This window comes from Carcharodon carcharias, chromosome 1 (genome assembly GCF_017639515.1).
Source record: "Carcharodon carcharias isolate sCarCar2 chromosome 1, sCarCar2.pri, whole genome shotgun sequence".
Taxonomy (NCBI): domain Eukaryota; kingdom Metazoa; phylum Chordata; class Chondrichthyes; order Lamniformes; family Lamnidae; genus Carcharodon; species Carcharodon carcharias.
The window spans coordinates 188,607,317-188,624,015 of NC_054467.1; the positions used below are offsets into that span (position 1 = coordinate 188,607,317).

Genomic DNA, 16,699 nt, shown 5'->3' on the forward strand with positions numbered 1-16,699 from the left:
TAAGGGCGTCCTGCTTTACTTCACTTTTGATATTTTACACAAAAAATTCAGTTGTTTTCACTGCTTTAAACGTGGTTTCCTTAGAGCTTTAATTTAATAATTTTCCATCTGAGTAGAGCAAACAGTGCTGTTGTACCCATCAATGTTAAAGGCCCATATATGGTGCTGGTAGATTTCTTCTTTAGGAGGTCTTATGGCACAATGGGCAACGTTCCTGCATCTGGTCCAGAATCTCTGGTTGAGTCCCACCCTAGGATTCAATGGCCAAGGAAGGTGCATTAAGAATGTGCCAAGAAAGGTGATTATCAACCTGCAAATCCTTCCAACCCACGCCAATGTCAGGGTAAGAGCGGGAGGGATCCCTGGTTAGCCATGTGATGGAAAGGAAGTTGGTGCCTCTACCATCACTATCCAAAAAGCTCCAGACTACAGCATGCATGTAAAAGTGCATGTTGCCACAGCAACTCGGCCTTCCTGAATTATCTGTAACACATCAGATTTCTTCGCGGTAATGGCTGGTGCACGGGAGTACATCACTGACGTGCCCCTGAAGCATGGGATCTCTGAACCAAGGCTTTAAGCAATAAGTTCACGAAGTTATACAAAAATTGTCAGCCAGACCAACTCTATTATTATTCAAGATTTTTCAATAGAAAAGAACACTGAAGGAGGCTCACAGCTGAGACCATGGCCAATTATTTATAAAGATGTATCAGTCTGTCTTCTGAGACTGGAGGAACTCAGTGGGTAAATTTAAAAAAAATATACACTCTGGCCCTGAAAACCAGATGAATGTTACCATTAACTTTATAAAAATTAAATATCACCTCCAGCACTCCAGTAGTTACTTGAGTGAAGCATGGCTGCAGCCAAGTCATTGGATCCTGCCTTGCCGCAGGGTTACGTAGCAGCCAAAGTGCTGAGTTGGATTGAAGACATGCTGGGTTTCAGTAACAGGGGGAGGAAGGAAGTCCACACCGAATCTGATGCGAGAACTGCAGGTTGGTGAGGACTGATTCATCATTTCAAGAGGTTCCTAAATGCAGTGATAAATGACTAGACTATAGGGACTGATTGAAATAATTTGCAGAGACATTGTACCATCTAATTCATCCAAGGCTTATTCATATAATTTCTGAATGTTGTTTTGATGGAATGCTATGTACTATGGAGCTAATTTTGGAAGTTAGGAACCATTATTGTTCAAATAGCCAAAAGTAAAACAGCCGAATGTTTAAAATTCCTTTTAATAGGATTCACAGTAAATGGGAATGTGTGCTGTGCCTCAAAGGTGAGCAATGGCTTTTGAACGTTCCACTAAGGGAAGGATGTAACAAAATAAGAAACATTCTCCTGAAAGTTGACCTATTTTATGGAATGTGCTATCCCATAAAATACTATCGGTGACTTCACATTTAGTACCAAATGGAATACAAGTTGCATTTTTTTGAAATATGGGGCAGAATCTTCGGCTCGGTGAGCAGGGGCGGGGCCCACTCGCCAAGGTGTATAATGATGCGCAGTGAATCGGGCATGCGTCCCGACGTCACCGTATGTCATTTAGATTTTCCGTTTGGCGGGCATACAGCCGACTCAGCTGAGCGCCTGCCAAACTGTCAAAGGCCTATTAAAACTATTTAAAGATCAATTAAATTAATAAACTGAGCTGCCCGTCCAACCTTAAGATTGGCGGGCATGCAAAGAGCCCAGGCGGCCTTCGCAGTTTTCATGAACCTCATCCACAAGCAGCCCCCGCACAACCGCCGCCCCCCACTTCCCCACCCCCGATTGGGGAGGGGGTGGGGCGGGGATTCTCTCCATGGAGAAAAAGGTTGCTCATCCACATTGTTCTTAAATGATTTGTAACTATTGTTTCTCCTAAAAGGAAATTGCATGAATGCGTAATGTGAATAAAGGACTCATTATTCCCTGAAATAGCAAACTGAAAAGAGAGGGAGAACCTCCTTCTGAGGCCATGCTGAACCCATTACAGGTCAACAGCCTGCAGTATTGTTTTATTCCTTTTAGAATAGGACATGCTTAGTTTCCACTGAGATAAATAAAAAATGCCATTCTGAGAAAAAACACAAGACTGGGGGGGCAGTGAGTTGGGCAAAAATAGCAGATCAAATTTAATGCAGCGAGATTGAGGTGCTGCACAAAGGAAGGAAAGTATGTGTACTCCATGAATGGTATAGAATCGTAGAATAAAGCACAAAAGGAGGCAGAACTCAAGCCAAGGAGCAGTGGAGGCTGGGTCGTTGAATATATTCAAGGCTGAGTTAGACAGATTTTTGATCTACAGGAAAGTTGAAGTTTGTGGGGGAAAATAGCCTTGTCCTACTCTTATTTCTTACATTCTTATATTCAAACCTCTGAAAGAGTAGCTGTGCTTCATCCCACTCTAAGTTTCATAACTGGAACCCTGCAAGTTTCTCATCTTCAAAATCTTTTAAAATTTAAACTTTGCGCCCGCTGGCCCAGCCAGTGAAGCCCAAATTCTGTAAATGACTAAAAAATAACTTTTTTTTCAGGTAGTGAGTTTCAAATCCCAACAAAATTCTGAGCAAAATCTTTCTTCCCATCTCTCCATTAGATCTTTTGCCAATGGTTTTAAATCTATGACCTTTAATTATTAACCAGCTCTCCAATGGGAATAGTTTGTCTTTATCTATTCTATCAAAACCTTGGTTATTATTACCTTTGCTTCTTTCAGCATCCTAGGATGCATTCCATCTGGACCAGGTGACTCACCAACATTCAATAATGCAAATATTTTAGTTTGTCTTTTCTATTACTAAACTATTCAAAATGTCCCTAGAATGTAAGTCAAATGTGGTAATGCAGTAGACTGTAAGTCAGAGGCGGTAATGATTAAACTGTACACTGTGTCCAGTTCTGGTTAGCTAAAAACAAGAAAGAAATTTGAGTTCTCGAGGTGGTCAGAGAAGAGACATGTGGTTGATCCCCAGTGTCAGGGGTGAGTTATGAGGCAAGACTTGGCATTGGCAGCTTGGAAAGACATCTAAGGAGAGACCTTATGGAGGAATGAAAGATTTCTATGGGATAAAAAGGATAACTTTAAGCTTGAAATTAAATTTCAGGAGTAGAAATGAGGCTCGAACTAGGAAAATATTATTTTGGATGGCTATCTGGAAAGCATTTTTCACAAAAATAGTGATATTCAAATAGAAAGAATTTTCATAAAGAATGCAAATGCCCTGATAGCATTAAAAAAGCAACTGAATGCTACAATGGGCAGGGGTTAGGATCTGTCTTGATGGATGAATTAAGATGACCTTCCTCAGCTGTAATTATTTTATGATCTTTAACAATAAGATCTTTAAAGAAGATACTGTGATTCTGGGGCAGTCTAGGTCCAGGATAAGTAAATCATTTAACATGTTTCATTAATTAAAAATGGACTCAATGCAGCAATACCTTTTCTACAAATGTAAAAATGCATTTTTAAGTTTTCTTTGAAATCCATAAACTTCAATTTGTAAGTTAAGATCTTACTCCTTGTTTTCTCAGCAGCAAATATAAAATTACTTCTCTTCCTCGCTTCAGCCAACTCCTACTATATTATAAAAACACCACCAATAAAGATCAGCAGTTATCAACAGTTGTTGCTCCTTTTCCACGCTTTCAGTCACTAAACTTCAGAGAGATCCTGCAATGTCAATAGTCATGCTGTTAAAAAACATCAGCAAAGCATGGTTGGGATAAAAAAGGCTTACATAACTGAGCCTAAAAACTGTTGCTTCATGATGAATTGTAAGCTCAACAAGTAATAGGGAAGGCAAATGGAATGTTGGCCTTTATTTCAAAGAGAATGGAGTATAAAAATAGGGAAGTCTTGCTAAAACTATACAATGCACTAGTTAGACCACACCTAGAATACTGTGAACAGTTCTGGACCCCTTATTGAAGGAAAGATATACTGGCATCGGAGGCAGTCCAGAGAAGGTTCACCAGGTTGATCCCGGGTATGGAGGGATTTTCTTGTGAGGAGAGATTGCGTAGGTTGGGCCTGTACTCATTGGAATTTAGAAGAATGAGAGGCAACCTTATTGAAACATATAAGATTCTTAGGGGGCTTGACAGGGTGGATGGTGAGAGCTTGTTTCCCCTTGTGGGAGAGTCTAGGACCAGAGGGTATAATCTCAGAGTAAGGAGGCACCCATTTAAAACAGAGATGAGGAAGAATTTCTTCTTATAGAGGGTAGTGAATCTGTGGAATTCTTTACCACAGAGAGCTGTAGAGGCTGGGTCACTAAGTATATTCAAGACTGAGATAGATTTTTAATCAGTAAGGGCATCAAGGGTTATGGGGACAAGGTAGCAAAACAGAGTGAAGGGCTATCAGATCAGCCATGATCTCAGTGAATGGCGGAGAAGACTAGATAGGCTGAATGGCCTACTTCTGCTACTATGTCTTATGGTCTAAGCTCAATTCCACTTATTAGAAATGGAGCACTGTTACTGCAGCAACTGTACCATCAAAGTTAGTATGCTTAATTCCTCTATGCATTCTAATAGGAGCAAAGGAAAAATAAATAATCTTCAAGAACACAAGAATTAAAAGCAGGCGTAGGCCATTCGGCCCCCCAAGTCTGCTCTGCCATTCGATAAGATCATGGCTCATCTGACAGCAACCTCAACTCCACTTTCCTCTCTGCCTCCCATAATCCTTGACTCTCTTGTCAGCCAAGAATCTAACTCAAATTTGATTATATTCAATGATCCAGCCTCCACTGCTCTCTGGGAAAGATAATTCCACAGACTAAAAATCCTCAGAGAAAAAAAATTCTCCTCATCCCAGTCTTAATTGGTAGATCTCTGATTTTTAAACTGTGCCTCCTAATTCACAAGGTGAAATGTCCTCTCAGTATTCACATTGTCATGTCCCCTCAGGATCTTATATGTTCTACATTTTGATGGGTCTAAATCATTCGGCTCATCTTACAAAGCAATTCATTTTCAATGCACAGATAATTCCAAATAACTAAAATTGTCTGAATGAGCTGTTTAACTGTCAAACGCCCAGCGTTCTTTTCCTTAACTTCTTCCAGATAAAAAAAAATGCTTTTCTGGATATTTTCAAATTTAAATCATGTGGCTCATAAACCATTTATCCCTATCTTTCGCCAAGGATTAATTAGCAGTGGTGAAAAATTAATTAAAATATCCAAGTAACTTATCAGTAGCACCCCAAAACTGCACCGTAATATCAGGGTTTTGATGGCATGGTCGCTATTCTTCACAGACCAAGTTCCCATTCTCAACTATGTCATCTGAGTATGAGGAAGAAATATTAGATGGAGAATTTTGTAATGAACAACCCAGCATCCAGTTAAGAGATTTTATCCAGCAAGTTTGATAAGGTTTCCAACTCAAGTGCTTGGAAAGAAGTTAAGGGCAATCAGGCATACATCAGCATGGTAAAATCTCTATGATTTCAAATTTTACCTGAAACAATCAAGCAAATAAGGTCAAATCATTAAAAAAATATATTCAATGACATGTAAAGCAACAATCCTGCTTCTAGATTGAGCCTGCTACTTTGCAGGAAGCAGGATTCAGCAGCATGTAAAATTTTACATTCCCAACCTCGTTTCCAAAGCAACACATAACACTGTAACAGATGTAATAGGCTCACTACCACATCTGTCACTCCATGAAGCAGGACCCACACTGGACCAATTAATGGACCAAAAACTGTAAGAATACATCTATTTTTTTCAATAAAAGGCACACTTCTAAAACTTTACCATTAGGTTGGAACACTCAAATTAATTTTAATAGAAAAATGTTATTGTTCCTGTGAGAATTCAGAACGTGATCCTCAGTTCATAAAACCAAGCACCAGATTAGTGGGCAAAGTAATCTTCTATGTCTATCATCTGGCAAGCAGCTATAAGGATCTAAATTTGTCAGTGACATACATTTCAAGGCAATTTTTGTATCATTAAATCTTCTTGAAGGATCCTAGAAATAATTTGTCACATAGGTTTTCATAAGTTTTTTTCTTATGTTTTTACTTCTCCAGGTAAACTGTACAGAAGAAGCCCGTCTTTATGTACCCTTGTCTGGAATATCTGTTTGTTAAATCAGTACTTACAACATGAAGTCTTGCTCCCAACAAGGCTGATCCCCTCGCACTGCTATTGTGGTGCTTTTTACGTTCTGTACTTTCAACGTCACATAAGTGTTAAATTTATCTGTCAAAGAAGAAAAAGGCCTTTTAATCCGAGTGGGAATCAGATATACATTCCACCAGTTCCTTTTGAACTTAAGCAACCAGCAGTGGCCTTGCAGAGGTTAGCAACAACTTGCATTTACATAACACCTTTAACAAAGTAAAAGCAGCACAAGGCACTTTGCAGGAGCGCTATCAGACAATTTTTTTTATTATTGTTCATTGATGGGATGTGGGCTTCACTGGCTAGGCCAGCATTTATTGTCCAGCCCTAGCTGGATGATGGTGGTGAGCTGCCTTCTTGAACCGCTGCAGTCCATGTGATGTAGGTACACCCACAGTGCTGTTAGGGATGGGATTCCAAGATTTTGACCCAGCCGGCATCAAACCACAGAAAGAGGTAAAAAAAAAATTGGTTTTAAGGAGTGACAAAGGAGACAGAGGTAAGAATATGGAGAGAGTTATGGGGGGAGCTGCAGAGCTTAAGGCCAAGACAGCTGAAGGCAAAGCCACTAACACTGGAACGATTAAAGTCAGGGATGCCAAAGAGTCAGAAATGGAGGAGTGCAAGGATCTCAGAGGGTTGTAAAGCTGGATGAGATTAGAGACAGGGAGAGGTGAAGCCAATGTTTCCTCAAAGATGTGCATGTGCACGTCCAAGCAGCAATCCATAATTCACTGGCACATGGTAATAAACAGGTCTCTCACAGCAGTGGGCTCAATAAAGGAACTGGGACCGAGGTTAAATCCCCATCACAATAATGCAAGTGGCTGGAGGGAGAGCAGGGAAAAGGAAAGCTGTGATTGAATGAGCAGCGAGCTGACACGGAGAGGCAGTGGGGGTGTGGCAATAAGTGAGCAGCACACAGCGAGAATGGCAGGAGGCAAGGACACAGACCAGGTCTTACAGCCCCGCAAGACTGAGCTTCAGAAAGTGAAAACACTGTGAATTCGTCAAGAAGGGTTGAGGGAGGGGGAAGAGACTCAGAAAAATTCCCTGTAAACTGGTCGACCTGTGAGGGCTAAACCAGATGAAAGTGTCAGCCTTGGGTTAATGATGAGATTCAGAAATGCTTCTCATTCAGTAGCTTTCAATGAGCCTGGAGTCAAATGGCCTAGAAAGGCCCACAGCAACTAAAGGTCACAAACTGAGTAGGCAGAGCCCTTCACGACCAGATTAAAAACACAAGAGTCTGGAGTAAAGTTGATGAATGGATTTAGTCTCAATGAAAACCTGATATTTTCTGACAGGCAGTTTTATGATGCAGATTAGGTCATTGATTATATGTGGAGCATAGCCAATGAACACCTGTCTTTAGCATTGACTGAATCACATGTACCAAACTGGAAGCCACAGGTTAATTGAAACTGTCTATTAGTGAGTGAGAGACCAGATTATATGAGTTTCGTTTCATTTTTTTGGCTTCGAAGGCTTTCTAAGATTTAGGCTCAGGCTTTCAAGCTGTGTGCATCCTCCCGACTTATTTTGCACTTCATCCACTTTCTTGAAAGTCTGAGCTCTTATGTTGGGAAAGAGGAGCTAATTTTGTGAGGAGCGATAGAATGGGATAGATGTGAAGAGGAGTAGAATGGGCTATGTGAGGAGAATGAAAATGCAACCAGTGAGCAGGGAGTTCAAATGGGACTTTTGAGACTAGAGCTGGAATGGGGCGAATGCGAGGAAAGGAGAACAGGGTCAGTGGGAGGAGAGCAATGTTCCCTCTTAAGAGCATGCATGCATGACCACGCAATCTGGAATAGACCATGCATTGAAACAAAATGGGTCACTCACAACTTTGGGAAAGTTTAGTGACCTTTAAATTGTAAGTTGCCCATGGATACCAAAGTAGTGCACATAGGTATTTCTAGCCAGTATAAAGAAAATTTAGGGGGAGTACTGGGCAAGGCATGGGATGTGTATAAACAAAAGGATGAGAATTTTAAAATAGAGGCATTGCCAATGTAAGTGAGCAAGCACAAGGATAATGGCTGAATTAGACTTTGGACAGAATGTTCTGCTCTGAAGTCTAAATTCGATGCCAGGAGCGGAAGTTTGAGATATTCCCGCTGGGGGCGCGGTATGTCTCAATATGCACGATCATGCGCTGTTCAGCTCACCTTCTTGGGGATGGCTCATAACTTCACTCATATTGAGTGTTGGCAGCACAAGGTGCTCAAAGGCTAGAAGTGGGAGGAGAATAGGGGGGAGTGGAGCACCTGGGAGGCAGGTTAAGGGGGGAAGGGAGGGAGACTGTCCTTTAAATATGGTGCCCGGACCTCGAGCCCATGAAGTAATGCGGGGAGGGTGACTTCCTGCCTAACCTCGCCATGTGATTTGCTGTGCTCTGCATGGACACATTAATAATGAGCTGAACAGCGCATGAGTCATAGAAGAAGTGAAGCTCACCAGGTACACGCTACTTATATGCACTCATAAAACTGAATGTTCTAAATTCTCGCTGACCGGGAACTTAATGTGGTGGAGGAACTTAATTCTGGCAAGGTGGCCTTTTAATGAGCATGCATGACATGCTAATGCATGCAGAAGAGTTGCCCAACAGTTCATCTCCACATCAGGAAAGTGTTTTTTGACCTGATGCCAAATTAAGTTCCCCTGCCCGCCACACTTCCTGCTGCTGATGTTACAGAGAGATTCTGACCTTTGTGTGAGTTTGGATGTAAGCAGCAGAGTTTTGGGATGCGCTCAAGTTTACAGAGGGTGGAAGGTGGGAGGGTGGCCAGGAAAGCATTAAAAAGGCAAGTCCGGAGGTAACAAAGACATGAATGAGGGAATATGGTCAAGGGAGGCCACCTTGACCAAAAAAAACTTGCAAGGGATGTCAACAGTAAACATTTTTATAAATGCATTAAGAAAAAGAGAGTAATAAAAGGGAATTTGGGCCCATTAAAGATAAAGGTAGGGACTATAATGAGCAATGAATAAATAACAGACTTGTAAAGTGAGTACTTTTTGTCCAATTTCAAATGGAGGAAGAGAACAAAATATCAGCAGTATTGGGGAACCTAAAAGAGAACAAGAGATCAACTTATACATTTAATGTAAGTAAATAAATGGTAACAGAGAAAATAATGGGACTTAAGATAAACAACTCTACAGAACCACTCTAGAGTATTAAAACAAATATGTGAAGAAACTGCTGATGCATTAGTCTTAATCTTCCAAAATTCTCTAGGGTCCAGAATTGTGCATTTTGGTTGGAAAATTGCAAAGGTCAATCCATTAAAGGAGAGGTGGGGTGGGGGGGGGTGGAGGCAACTACAGATGTGTCAGTATAACATCAGTTGTGGGGAAGTTACTGGAATCTATAATCAGAGACAGTGTTACTCAGCACTTGGACAAATATGAGCTATCAAAGAGAGTCAGCGTTTAATTTTTCAGGAGGTCCCTGGCATGGTGGATGGGGCAGTATCTGTGGATTCTGTCCATATGGGCTTCCAAAAGCTATTTGACAATGTTCCACCCAAGAGATTACTTGCAAAAATAAAAGTACATGGAATTGGAAATAACACTGTGACATAGGCTTATAATTTGTTGGCAAGGAGGAAACACCAGAGTAGAAATAAAGGGAACATTGTCTAATCATATATATTAATGACTTGGATGAAGGAATAGACAGTTGTATATCCAAGTTTGCAGGTTATACTAGGTTAGGAGGCTTACTAAATAGGGTAGATGGGAGCAGAATGTTATGAAGTATAAAGGCAGACTAAATGAGTGGGCAAAGCTATGATAGATGGAGGTCAATATCTAAGATGACAAATGAGAATAATTTTGTTTCTTTTATTCTTTCACAGGATGTGGGCATTGCTGGATAGGGCAACATTTGTTGCCAATCCCGTGGTTTGGTGGCACAAAGAGTTTGTGCATCCATGTGGGCAGAACATGGAAAGTTAGTGCATAGGAACAAAAAAGCACTCAAAAGGTTAATGAAATGTTGTACTTGGCGTTTGGAATGCAAAAATTAAGACCTAAAATTTCAGTTGTACAGAAACTCGGTCATCCTTCTAGAGTAATGTGTACAGTCAGGAAAGATTGGCTTTGGAAGGATTCACTCAATGGGTTCAATTATAAGCCGTTATTTACCATTTATTTACTTATATTAAATCTATGACGTTCATCTCTTTGACTAATTTTTAGGATGCATAAACTTGGCTTGTATTCCCTTGAGTTTAAGAGATTGTGGAGTGATGTAATTGAAATGTTTAAAGTGATAAAAGGATTCAACAGGGTAGACAGGGAGAAGCTATTTCCCTCTTATGGGTGGGGAGGGTGGAGTGGACCCAGATCAATGAGGCACAATCTTCAAACTTCAGGAGGGAAATGAGGAAATAAATGGTCATGCAAAGAGTAGTGGAAATCTAGAACTCTCTCCCAAAAGGCTCTGGATGCTGGGTCAATTGAAATCAAGATTGAAACCGACAGATTTTTATCAGTTGAGGGATCAAGGGATACAAATTGAAGGTTGGTACAGATCAGTCATAGTCAAAGTGACTGGTGGAACTGCACCAGATGTACTAAGGGAATATAGTTCATAAAAATGCTACGCTACTTGCTTATTTTTTCCCAGGGTGTCAGGGTGAGGCCTGAAGAGAGCTAAAAAAGGTTAAAATGACAGGCAGACCTAGGTGATTTGCACCATGGCATCAGCAAGTTACCAAAGCCCTGCAACCAGAGCCTCGCAATACAGCTTGACTAAGTGGCCAGGGCCTGTATTAGTATGGCAGGCAAATGTTGACAACACAGATTTTCTGTTTTGATTATGGACTAAAAAAAGTTATTTAAGAATCAAAACAGAAAGAGAGAATGTGGACAGGAAGTGTACTCCAAGAATGTGCATGTAAAAATCAGTGCTGCAGGCATGGCAAGGGAGCCAATAGAGAAATGAGGGAACTTAGAACTAAGTAAATAGTGGCAGGGAAGATAAAATGATCAATACAAGCTACAGGAATACTAATGTAACCAAAATACAATAAGATGAAAAGAAAACCATCCTTTGCAGGCACAAGTTGTTGCATTTGTAATATACAAGGAGTAAATTCAAGTCACTTTTCTCCCCAGGGCATCTGGCTTTGTTAAATTTAATTGTTAGGGCGTCTAAAGTAGGGTGGTTGCAGGACACACAAAAATGCTTGATTTGTTTTCCCAACAATATGTTGGCTTCAGCATTAGTTGTCTGTATTTTAGTCAATGGAAAGTGAGTGGGATAGGTAAGAAGGGGTTCACTGATAACATGATTGTTTTTGAGTGAAATGAACTGTAGCTGGGTCAAAATCCTGGAACTCCCTCCCTAACAGCATTGTGGGTGTACCTACAGCACACAGACTGCAGCAGTTCAAGAAGACAGCTCACCATCACCTTCTCAAATGCAACTAGGGATGGGCAATAAATGTTGGCCTTGCCAGCAATGCCCATATTCTATGAATGAATAAAAACAATCAAAATACTTTTGGACTTTCCCAACCCAGGGCTTTAAGGAATATTCCCACATCCTGTAGATGCATACCTCACACATTACTTATAAATTATATCGATCCAGTGCAACATATCATGGCTATTAATACTCAAGTTTAATCACAAGTTAAGAACTGCTAGGCCAGAAATTTCCCCCCTCCATTGGGGGGGTGGGGTGGTTGTGCGGTGGTGGGTGCGAACCCGATCGGCACTCCGATTGGCTTTGCGCCAGCATTTTATGTGGGTGGGTTAATTAAGGCACGCCCAGCATGACGCACACCCGGAAGCGCTGTGCACTACCTGTGCGAGCAGCAGGGGGTAATTACTGAGTGGTTCCCTGTGCTCTTTTGTGCATGCGCAGGAAAGAGTGCAGGGATCTCCCTGAGGCACAGACGGAGATTTGTTTAAGTTATGGAAATTTGAATAAAGATGGGAAAAAAAATTTAAGGACATGACCCCTCATGAGAAACTGTCACATGAGCTGGGACATGTCCTTTATTTATTTCAAAAATTTTGATTTAAAGAATAAACCCCTCATGAAACCTCATCCTGCCTGTGGATCACGTTTCATGAAAAATGCGAAGGCCGCCTGGGCACTTCGCCTGCCCGCCAACCTTAAGGTTGAACGGGCAGTTCAGTTAATTACTTTAATTACTTTTTAAACAGGCCTCAATAGGCCTTTGACAGTTTTGCGGGTGCGCAGCTGACTCGGCTGCACACCCGCTGAACTGAATATCTGAATGACGTGCGTTGACATCGGGACACCCGCCCGATGTCACCATGCATCATTATACGCATCGGCGAGCGGGCCCCGCCCCCCACACGTCAAATGGAAAATTCTGACCCTACAGTAGACAAGAACAGAATGTTATGTAAAGTCTGGAAAATTTAGGCTGCATAACCACATAATCCGACTTTATATTAACACTCAAGTCAATTTACAAATTTCAATTCAATTGAATGCTAGACAACATACTAAAAACAACTTGGTTAGCCAAATACATATATTATGCGGAAATACATATATTATGCAGAAATACATCTATTTTCCCTACCTGTACATCTATAGAAAATAACAGAAGTAACTACAGGGAACTATAGTGTCTTCAATATGTACCAAATTTTTGTCTAACATATATCACGAATGCATTACTCATCATTAGGAATAAACTAAAACCAGTTTCAACATCCTTTGGGGTACACTTCAATGGCTGGATTTTCAATCTGAATCACTTCCTGTTCCCAACTCTGTCAGCATCAGTGATATGAACATACAAAATAGAAGTAGCAGTAGGCCATTCGGCCTCTTGAGCCTACTCCACCATTCAATAAGATCATAGCTGATCTGTTTGTGTTTCGAGTTTTACATTCCCATCTACCCCCAATAACCTTAGGTTCTTATTAGGCAAGGGAGTCAATCTTCCTCTGCCATAAACACATTCAGTGTTTCCACTGCCACTTCCACTGCCTTCTGGAGCATAGAGTTCCAAAGTCGCACAATCCTCTGATAGAAGAAAAATTCTCCTCATCTCTGTCTTATAAGGACGACCCCTAGGGCAGCATTTTCCAGTCGGGGACCAGGGACGGGGCCCGCTCTCCAACGCGTAAAATGACGCGGGGTGACATCAGGCATTCGTCCCGACGTCACCCCGTATCATTTAGATTTTCAGTCTTCTCTGCTCCAACAAAAACAACCTAAGTCTATCCAATCTCTCTTCATAACTTAAATGTTTCATGCCAAGCAACATCCCAGTGAATCTCTTCTGCACCCCCTCCAGAGCAATCACATCCTTCCTATAATGTGGCGACCAGGACTGCACACAGTACTCCAGCTGTGGCCTCACCAAGGTTCTATACACCTCCAGCATGACCTCCCTACTTTTGTAATCTATGCCTCTATTGATAAAGGCATGTGTCCCATATGCCTTTTTCACCACCCCACTAACATGCCCCTCCACCTTCTGAGATCTATGGACACACATACCAAGGTTCCTTTGTTCCTCAGGACTTCCTAGTGTCATGCTGTTCTTTGAATACATCCTTGTCAAATTACTACTTCCAAAGTGTATCACCTCACACTTTTCAGGGTTAAATTCTATCTGCCACTTATCTGCCCATTTGACCATCCCGTCTATATCTTCCTGTAGCCCAAGACACTTAACCTCACTGTTAACCACCCGGCCAATCTTTGTGTCATCTGCAAACTTACTAATCCTACCCCCCACATAGTCATCTATGTCGTTTATACAAGTGACAAATAATAGGGGACACGGCACAGATCCCTGTGGTACGCCACTGGACACTGGCTTCCAGTCACTAAAGCAGCCTTCTGTCATCACCCTCTGTCTCCTACAACTAAGCCAAATCTGAGTTCACCTTATCAAATTACCCTGCATCCCATGTGCATTTGCCTTCTTTCTAAGTATCCCATGTGGGACCTTGTCAAAGGCTTTGCTGAAATCTATATAAACCACATCAACAGCACTACCCTCATCTACACACCTGGTCACCTCCTCAAGAAATTCAATCAAATTTGTTAGGCATGACCTCTCCTGGACAAAGTCATGCTGACTATCCCTGACCAAACTTTGCCTCTCCAAGAGGAGATAGATTCTCTCCTTCAGAATTTTCTCCAATAGTTTCCCTACCACTGACGTGAGACTCAATGGACTGTAGTTCCCTGGCTTATCTCTACAACCCTTCTTAAATAGCGGAACCACATTAGCTGTTCTCCAGTCCTCTGGCACCTTCCCCGTGGCCAGAAAGGAAATAAAATTTTGGGTCAGAGTCCCTACGATCTCCCCCCTTACCTCCCTCAGCAGTCTGGGAAACAAATCATCCGGACCTGGAGATTTGTCCACTTTTAAGCCTGCCAACACCTCCAATACCTTGTCACTCCCTGTATCAATTTGCTCAAGAACCTCACAGACTCTCTCCCCAAGTTCCATACCTTCATCCTCATTCTTTTGGCTGAAGACGGATGTGAAGTATTCGTTCAAAACTCTACCAGTGTCCTCTAGCTCCATCCATAGATTGCCCCCTTGGTCCCTAATGGGCCCTACTCTTTCCCTGGTTATCCTCTTCCCATTGATATACTTATAGAATATCTTGGGATTTTCCCTACCTATACCAGCCAGAGCTTTCTCATATCCCCACTTTGCTCTCCTAATTGCTTTCTTAAACTCCACCCTGCACTTTCTGTACTACACTCATGCCTCCGCTGATTTGCTCCCCTTGTACCTGCTAAAAGAGGAAACATCATCTCCACATCCACCCTGCCAAGACCCATCAAGATCTTATATGTTTCAATAAAGTCACCTCCTACTCTTCTAAACTCCAGCAGATAAAAACCTACGCTGCCCAAGCTTTGCTCATAAGACAACCTCTCCACATCCACCCTGTCAAGACACTTTATGATGTTATTTATTTCAATCAAGTTGCCTCTTACCTTCTAAACTCCAAGGGATACAAGCTTAGTCTCTCCAACCTTCCCTCATAAGACAACTCATCCATTCCAGGTATTAGTCTGGTAAATCTTCTCTGACCTGCTTCCAACGCATTTACATCCTTCCTTAAATAAGGTGACCAATGCTGTACACAATACTCCAGATGCAGTCTCACTAGTGCTCTGTATAACTGAAGCATAACCTCCCTACTTTTGTATTCAATTTCCCTCGCAATAAATGATAACATTCTATTAGCTTTCCTAATTACTTGCTGTATCTGCATACTAGCCTTTTGCGATTCAAGCACGAAGACACCCAGATCCCTCTGCATCTCAGAACTCTGCAATCTCTCACCATTTAGATAATATGTTCTCTTTTATTCTTCCTACCAAAATTGACAATTTCATATTTTCCCACATTATATCCATTTGCCAGATCTCGCCAACTCACTTAACCTAGCCATATCTTTTCGTAGCCTCCTGTTGTCCTCTTCACAACTTACTTTCCTACCTATCTTTGTCTCATTAGCAAATTTGGCAACCATCCCATCAATCCCTTCATCCAAGTCATTTACATAAATTGTAAATAGTTCAGGTCCTAGTCCTCATCTGACCTGCTGCTCATCTTTGCGCAGCATATGCTTTATCCGTAAGTTTGATGCTTTCCCTAACTTCCTTAGTTAACCACAGATGGTGGGTCCTTCCTTTAGAATTTTTCTTTATAGTAGTAATATACTTACTCTGAGTATTCTGAAAAGTCCCCTTAAATGTCTGCCACTACTTCTATATTGATCTATCTCCTAGCCTAGTATCCCAGTTAACTTCAGCTTGCCCAGCTTTCATACCCACATTGTTGCCCTTATTTAAGTTTAAGTTATTAGTCTTAGATCCACTCTTCTCCCTTTCATACTGGATATAAAATTCAATCATATTGTGGTCACTGCTAATTAGGGATGTCTTTACCCTGAGGTCATTTATTAATCCTGTCACAATATACAATACCAAGTCAAAAAAACCTGTCCTCTCATTGGTTCCAGAACATGCTGTCTAAGAAACTAGCTCGAAAGCATTCTATGAACTCCTCATCCCAGCTACTACTGCCAATCTGATTTTTCCAGTTTATATGTAGATTAATGTCACCCATGATTATTGCTGTCCTTTTATCACAATCACCCAATATTTCTTCTTGTATATTTTGTTCTACATTGTGATTACTGTTAGGGGGCCTGTAGACCACTCCATTAGTAACTTCCTTCCCCTACTATTCTTCATCTCCACCCAAACCGATTCTGCATCCTGATCTCCTGAACTAAGGTCATCTCTAGCTATTGCACAAATTACATCCTAGATCAACAGTGCTACCCCTCCATTTTCACCTAGCTTCCTATTCTTCTTGGAGATCATACACCCCTCAATATTCAGGATCCCATCCTTGCTTCCTGCAACCAGGCTATTAGGTCATATTTACTTTAATGTGTTCAATCAATTTGTTTACTTTGCTATGAATGCTATGCGCATTCAGGTAGAGCCTTCAGCTGTGTCTTTTTGTGACACCTCATCTTGATTCTTGGTGCAGTCT

The 16,699-nt window shown here is 41.4% G+C and overlaps 1 protein-coding gene across 3 annotated transcripts in view; it reads right to left on the bottom strand.

Annotated features, from left to right (window-relative positions):
- Positions 1 to 16,699, bottom strand: part of LOC121277368 (protein unc-13 homolog B-like) — a 710,648-nt gene that overhangs the window by 468,338 nt on the left and 225,611 nt on the right. For 2 of the 3 annotated variants that reach the window (XM_041186756.1, XM_041186790.1), the window contains exon 3: positions 6,125 to 6,224. The exons of the other annotated variant lie outside the window; for it this stretch is intronic. In XM_041186756.1, coding sequence (XP_041042690.1) covers positions 6,125 to 6,224 — 100 coding nt within the window. The remainder of the gene's footprint in view (positions 1 to 6,124; positions 6,225 to 16,699) is intronic. 3 annotated transcript variants of the gene reach the window in all.